The sequence below is a fragment of the Salmo salar genome, unplaced genomic scaffold, assembly GCF_905237065.1.
Source record: "Salmo salar unplaced genomic scaffold, Ssal_v3.1, whole genome shotgun sequence".
In the NCBI taxonomy this organism is placed as follows: Eukaryota; Metazoa; Chordata; class Actinopteri; order Salmoniformes; family Salmonidae; genus Salmo; species Salmo salar.
The window spans coordinates 1,066-9,095 of NW_025547475.1; the positions used below are offsets into that span (position 1 = coordinate 1,066).

At 38.1% G+C, this 8,030-nt stretch overlaps 1 protein-coding gene across 1 annotated transcript; it reads left to right on the forward strand.

The window, feature by feature from the left end:
- Positions 1 to 257: 257 nt before the first annotated feature.
- On the forward strand, positions 258 to 5,940 carry LOC123731895 (macrophage mannose receptor 1-like). Its single transcript, XM_045711287.1, has 4 exons — positions 258 to 434; positions 3,305 to 3,426; positions 4,289 to 4,373; positions 5,579 to 5,940. Exons 1-4 carry the CDS (start codon positions 258 to 260, stop codon positions 5,780 to 5,782), a joined length of 588 nt encoding a protein of 195 aa, XP_045567243.1. The 3' UTR covers positions 5,783 to 5,940.
- The last annotated feature ends 2,090 nt before the right edge of the window (positions 5,941 to 8,030 follow it).

Genomic DNA, 8,030 nt, shown 5'->3' on the forward strand with positions numbered 1-8,030 from the left:
TTCTATAGTAGGAGTCTCACTAAAGTTCTATAGTAGGAGTCTGACTACAATTCTATAGTAGGAGTCTCACTACAGTTCTATAGTAGGAGTCTCACTACAGTTCTATATTAGGAGTCTCATACTACTGTTCCATATAACTGAATATCATTGAACATGCTTATAGGTGCTCTTAGCTGTGAACCTGAATGTTGCTCTGTATTTGTGTTCTCTCTTTGCATCAACTTTGACCTCAGGCAGTAGACAGGGGTTGTGTGGCCATGACAACAGGGACTTTAGCTGGATTATGGGATGTGCTGAGCTGCACCAATCAGGAGAAGTATATCTGTAAACACCTCGCAGAAGGAGCGGGGCCAACACCAGAACCAATCACAACTATCCCTCCCAGGTGCCATGAGGGCTGGTATCCTGTGGGGTCTCGGAACTTCTGCTTCAAGGTAGACATAACTTAGAATGAAACTAATATGTATTATGACTGTAGTAACAAACTCTGGAGGAGTTCAAAACCTCTTAAAGATTAGATCCTTATTTTATTTTCTCCTACAATTACATACCCAAGTCTAACAGCCTGTAGCTCAGGCCCTGAAGCAAGGATATGCATATTATTGGTACCATTTGAAAGGAAACACTTTGAAGTTTATGGAAATGTGAAATTAATGAAGGAGAATATAACACATTAGATCTGGTAAAAGATAATACAAAAGAAAAACCTAACCGTTCTTTTGTATTTTTTTGTACCATCGTCTTTGAAATGCAAGAGAAATGCCATAATTTATTATTCCAGCCCAGGTGCAATTTAGATTTTGTACACTAGATGGCATCAGTGTATTGTAAAGTTTTAGACTGATCCAAAGAACCATAGCATTTCTGTTCAAAATTCAAGACTGCCCAAATGTGCCTAATTTGTTTATTAATAACTTTTCATGTTCAAAATTGTGCACTCTCCTCAAACAATAGCATGGTATTCTTTCACTGTAATAGCTACTGTAACTTGGACAGTACAGTTAGATTAACAAGAATTTAAGCTTTCTGCCAATATCAGATATGTCTGTATCCTGGGAAATTTTCTTGTTACTCAAAACCTCATGCTAATCGCATTAGCCTACGTTAGCTCAACCGTCCCGTGGAAGGTACACCTATCCCGAAGACATTTTAATGTTGTTCTCCTCATTTGACATCTATACAGCAAGGTTCTACAATATAACAACATAATAATAATATCTGCCATTTAGGAGACGTTTTTATCCACATTTTACAGTATGCGTACATTTGGCTGGTCTCGGGAATCAAACCCACTGTGCTGTCCTGGTCTTGCAAGCACCATGTCCTACCAACTGATCTACAGAGGTTATAAGTCATTTAGGATAATGACCTGGTTTGTCGTCACTTAACCTGTCTGGGCCAGTGGGACGCTTGCGTCCCATCCTAATCAACAGCCAGTGGAATTGCGTCGCGCTAAATGCAAAACCTCATAAATGCTATAACTTCAATTTCTCAAACATATGACTATTTTACCGTTTTATAGATACACCTCTCCTGAATCGAACCACGTTGTCCGATTTCAAAAAGGCTTTACAGCAAAAGCAAAACATTAGATTATGTCAGCAGAGTACCCAGCCAGAAATAATCACACAGCCATTTTCAAAGCAACTAGCATGCATCACAAATACCCAAAACACAGCTAAATGCAGCACTAACCTTTGACAACCTTCATCAGATGACACTCCTAGGACATCATGTTACACAAAACATGCATTTTTGTTCAATAAAGTTCATATTTATATATAAAAACAGCATTTTACATCGGCGCATGACGTTCAGAAAATATTTTCCCTCAAATGCTTCCGATGGATCAGCGCTACAATTTACAAAATTACTATTTGAAAACATTGTTAAAATGTAATATTGTCATTCAAAGACTTATAGATTAACATGTCTTGAATGCCATCTCTTTGCCAGATTTAAAAATAACTTTACTGGGAAATCACACTTTGCAATAAACGACGTGGTATGCCCAGAAAAAAGTCTAGGCTATAAATGTTGGAGCCATCTTGGAACGATCAACCATCAAAAAATACTATTGTAAATAATCCCTTACCTTTATTATCTTTATCAGAAGGCACTTCTAGGAATCCCAGGTCCATAACAAATGTAGTTTTGTTCAAAAAAGTTAATAATTTATGTCCCAATAGTGTTAGCGCGCTCCGAAGGCTAGTGAAAATGTACCGTGTGCGTCTGACTTGTCGTCAGGAATGAGCAAAAAATATATATTTAAGTTCGTTCAAACATGTCAAACGTTGTATAACATAAATCTTTAGGGGCTTTTTCAACCAGGGCTTCAATAATATTCCATTGGGACGGTTGCATTGTCTTTCAAAATGTTTCGAAAAGGGAGAGTACCCATGGGCGCCGACGTCACAATGGTAATGGCCCATCCCCTGTGACCAAGATAAACATCCTCTCTTTCAGTCAATTTTGATAGTAGGAGACTCAAACCACTTTGTAAAGACTGGGGACAGCTAAATGAATCACAAGCCCCTGTGTGTTTCAATGGCAAATGTTTGAAGTGATATCCACACATCAGATTTCAGTTTCCTGTCAGGATTTGTCTCAGGGTTTTGCCTGCCATATGAGTTCTGTTATACTCACAGACACCATTCAAACAGTTTTAGAAACTTTAGGGTGTTTTCTATCCAAATCAAACAATTATATGCATATTCTAGTTACTGGGCAGGAGTAGTAACCAGATTAAATCGGGTACGTTTTTTTATCCGGCCGTGCAAATACTGCCCCCTAGCCCTAACAGGTTTTAAGGATCTCTTCCTAACTGTAACAGATCGTGATCCAGAGACAGTCTGTAGAATAAGGATCTCTTCCTAACTGTAACAGATCATGATCCAGAGACTGTCTGTAGAATAAAGATCTCTTCCTAACTGTAACAGATCGTGATCCAGAGACAGTCTGTAGAATAAGGATCTCTTCCTAACTGTAACAGATCATGATCCAGAGACTGTCTGTAGAATAAAGATCTCTTCCTAACTGTAACAGATCAGGATCCAGAGACAGTCTGTAGTATAAGGATCTCTTCCTAACTGTAACAGATCATGATCCAGAGACAGTCTGTGTCCTAAATGACAGTCTTTTCCTGTGTGGTGCCCATGGGGCTCTGGTCAAAAGTAGTGCACTACCCATAGGGTTCGGGTCTAAAGTAGTGCACTACCCCATAGGGTTCTGGTCTAAAGTAGTGCACTACCCATAGGGCTCTGGTCTAAAGTAGTGCACTGAACAGGTTGTCTGTCTGGTCCAGTTCTTTACATGGCCTCACGCAGATAAGAAGACCTGGATTGAGGCTCGGGACTTCTGCAGGGTGATTGGAGGAGACCTACTCAGCATACACAGCTCTACGGACCTCCAGTCTATTCATCATGTGTAAGTTCTACAAACAACCTCACTTAAACACTCAGATATTCCAACACACACCTTTATCGATTAGCAACGATTCCAGACCCCCAAAAATCTTCGACAGGACTTATTCTAGGATCCAAAGAGTCAACCTATAAAAGTTAAATTACATGTTTGTTACCTATAAAGGTTTAGTAACATGTTTGTTACCTATAAAGGTTTAGTAACATGTTTGTTATCTATAAAGGTTTAGTAACATGTTTGTTACCTATAAAGGTTTAGTAACATGTTTGTTACCTATAAAGGTTTAGTAACATGTTTGTTACCTATAAAGGTTTAGTAACATGTTTGTTACCTATAAAGGTTTAGTAACATGTTTGTTACCTATAAAGGTTTAGTAACATGTTTGTTACCTATAAAGGTTTAGTAACATGTTTGTTATCTATAAAGGTTTAGTAACATGTTTGTTACCTATAAAAGTTAAATTACATGTTTGTTACCTATAAAGGTTTAGTAACATGTTTGTTATCTATAAAGGTTTAGTAACATGTTTGTTACCTATAAAGGTTTAGTAACATGTTTGTTACAGTATATGACAGTTCTATTTCCACCTTCTTCCAGTTTTCTCAAACAAGGTCCACTAGGTGGGGCCCCAGACATACCAATAATGTAATACTGCTAACTCACACTGATAGAAGTTGTATTAACCAGCCATGGTGATAATATAGTTTTGTTTTGGATACAATAACCATGGTGATAATATAGTATTGTTTTGGACACCGTAGCCATGGTGATAATATGATATTGTTTTGGATACTGTAGCCATGGTGATAATATGATATTGTTTTGGACACCGTAGCCATGGTAATAATGTGATATAATGTTTTAGATACCGTAGCCATGGTGGGACTTCCTGGATCGGCCTGAGTGCTCAGGATCCAAACGCTGGCTACGCCTGGACTGATGGGTCACCAGTGAGTTATGTTCACATAATAATACGAATTATAATACTAGTACTACTACTAATTATAATAATAATAGTAACACTACTACTACTATTAATAGTAATACCAATACTGCTACCAATAGTAATACTACTATTGCTACTAATAGTAATACTGCTACTACTACTACTACTACTACTACTACTACTAGTAATACTACTACTGCTACTACTACTAGTAATACTACTAATAGTAATACTACTAATAGTAATACTACTACTACTACTACTGCTACTACTAGTAACACTACTACTACTACTAATAGTAACACTACTACTACTACTGCTACTAATAGTAATACTACTACTACTACTACTACTACTACTAATTATAATAATAATAATAGTAATACTACAACTACTACTACTAGTCATAGAAATACTACTACTGCTCCTACTACTACTACTACTACTTCTACTACTACTAATATAACACTACTACTCCTACTACTACTACTACAACTAAAATAGTAATAATACTACTACTACTACTAATTATAATTATAATACTACTATTATTACTACTACTACTACTACTACTAATATACTACTACTACTACTACTAATTATAATAATAATAATAGTAATACTACTACAACTACTAATAATAATAATATAAATACTACTACTACTACTGCTAGTCATAGAAATACTGCTACTACTACTTCTAGTAATACTACTAGTACTACCACTACTAATAGTAATACTACTACTAATAGTAATACTACTACTACTACTACTACTACTAATTATAATAATAATAGTAATACTACTACTGCTGCTAGTCATAGAAATACTGCTACTAATTATAATGCTACTACTACTACTACTACTACTAGTAATACTACTACTACTACTACTACTAGTAATACTACTAGTACTACTACTACTACTACTACTACTACTAGTACTACTACTACTAGTAATACTAGTAGTACTTCTACTACTACTACTAGTAATACTACTACTACTACTACTACTACTACTACTACTGCTAATTATAATAATGTGTTGCTGGTATTGTTCCTGAACACTTCCAACTGAACTGCCTCCCATGTTGGCTGATGTTTTTCCTCAAGGAATGTTCATGATTGTCTGTGATAGATTGGAAGTATTGTTGATCAGAAGTCTACCTCATGGGAAAGGTATTTCTATTACAAATATGTTTGTCCTCAGCTGTCCTTCCAACACTGGATGAAGGGGCAACCAGACAACTACAACAGCGTGGAGTCCTGTGCTGAGATTTACTCTACCTGGGATGAAAAGGGATCCTGGAACGATGTAGACTGTGAGGGCTACAACGACTGGCTGTGTGAGATCCCTAAAGGTACAGTGAGGGCTACAACGACTGGCTGTGTGAGATCTCTAAAGGTACAGTGAGGGCTACAACGACTGGCTGTGTGAGATCTCTAAAGGTACTGTGAGGGCTCAATGACTGGCTGTGTGAGATCCCTGAAGGGAAATGCTTACTTGCAAGCCCTTAATTAACCAACAATGCAGTTTAAAGTAAGTGTTTAAAATAAGTGTTTTAAGAAAGTATTTACTAAATAAACATTTAATTAAAAAAGAAGAAAAAAATAACATTTAAAAATAACCTCTTGAGGATACCGTAGGATAGGGGGCGCCACAGCGCATTTTGAAAAAAAATCGTTCCCATTTTCAACGGCCTACTAATCAAACTCAGAAGATAGGGCATGCATATACTTATTATATATGGATAGAAAACACTCTAAAGTTTCTAAAACTGTTTGAATGGTGTCTGTGAGTATAACAGAACTCAAATGGCAGTCAAAACCCCGAGACCGATTGAAACAGGAAGTGGAATTCTGAATTGTGGACTCGACTTCTCATCTTTCCTTATTAATCACACCGTTAACCATGGTTCAGTGAGCACTTCCTATTGCTTCCACTAGATGTCGCCAGTCCTTTCACAGTGGTTTGAGCCTTATAGAGTCAAAACTCAGTGAATGACACGAGTTTGAAATTGGTCACAGGGGATGGGCCATCACCATTATGACGCCGGCGGCCATGTCTGCCCCCACCTTTGGATACGGTTTTAAAGGCCATGACATCATCCCCCTCGAATCTTATTGGCTCTCTTGGTGTTAGAGGCCCTGAAGATTTATTTTATACAACGTTTGACATGTTTGAACGAACCTACATGCGCGAGCATTGCATTTATTATGAACTTCAGAGCTGCGCTTGGAGAGAGCCATAGGACGCGCTACCAACATCAGGCTAATGGAACGTGAAGTATGGACTTTTTGACCGAAAAATACATCTGTTGTGGACCTGGGATGCTTTCTGATGAAGACAACTAAAGGTAGGCGATTATTGACAATATTATACAAGATAAGATGTGACATGAGATTCTTTCCAAGATGGCGCCGAGCTCTGTATATTAGCTAATTTTCTGAGTATCGCATCTCCTTTTATCGCAAAGTGTGATTACCCAGTAAAGTTAATTTAAAATCTGGTATGACGGGTGTTCTCAAGAGATATTCATCTATAAATGTTAGATTGACAATATACATTTAAAAAATCGTTATAGGATAGTAATTTAGGGAAATGTAGCATTGTTTACCGGGACGCTTTTGAGGGGAAATTATGTAGTCAACGTCAGACAGAGATGTAAAATGCTGTTTTTATATATAAATATGACCTTTATTGAACAAAAGAATGCATGCATTGTATAACATGATGTCCTAGGGGTGCCATCTGATGAAGTTTGTAAAAGGGTTAGTGCTGCATTTATCTGTTTTTTGATTATATGTGATGCAAGTGGTTGGTCGGAAAATGGCTATGAAGCTGCTTTTTACGATGGACTCATCTAATATAATCTAATGATTTGCTTTTCCTGTAAAACCTTTTTGAAATCGGACGACGTGGGTCGATTCAGGAGAGGTGTATCTATAAAAAAATATATATATATTATTATTATTTTTTTTTTATTATGATTTTTTTTTAATGCTAATTGGCGATATGATTTTTCGCTGGATTTTGATCCCGCTAACGGGATCAGACGCTGAAGAGGTTTTAATGCACATCACTAAAATAACAGTAGCGAGGCTATATGGGGCTCCTGAGTGGCGCAGCGGTCTAAGGCACTGCATCTCAGTTGCCATACCAGGCGTTAATGCAACCAGTCAGGATGCTCTTGGTGGTGCAGCATTAGAATTTTCTGAGGATCTGAGGATCCATGACACACCTTTTCAGCCTCCTGAGGGGAATAGCAGTGGTCGTGCCCTCTTCACGACTGTCTTGGTGTGTTTGGACCATGATAGTTTGTTGGTGATGTGGACACCAAGGAACTTGAAGCTCTCAACCTGCTCCACTACAGCCCCGTCGATGAGAATGGGGGCGTGCTGGGCCCTCCTTTTCCTGTAGTCCACGATCATCTCCTTTGTCTTGATCACGTTGAGGGAGAGGTTGTTATTCTGGCACCACACTGCGATGTCTCTGACCTCCTCCCTATAGGCCGTCTCATCGTTGTCAGTGATCAGGCCTACCACTGTGTCGTCAGCAAACGTAATAATAGTGTTGGAGTCATGCTTGGTCATGCAGTATTGGGTAAACAGGGAGTACAGGAGGGGACTGCACCCCTGAGAGGCCCCTGTGTTGAGGATCA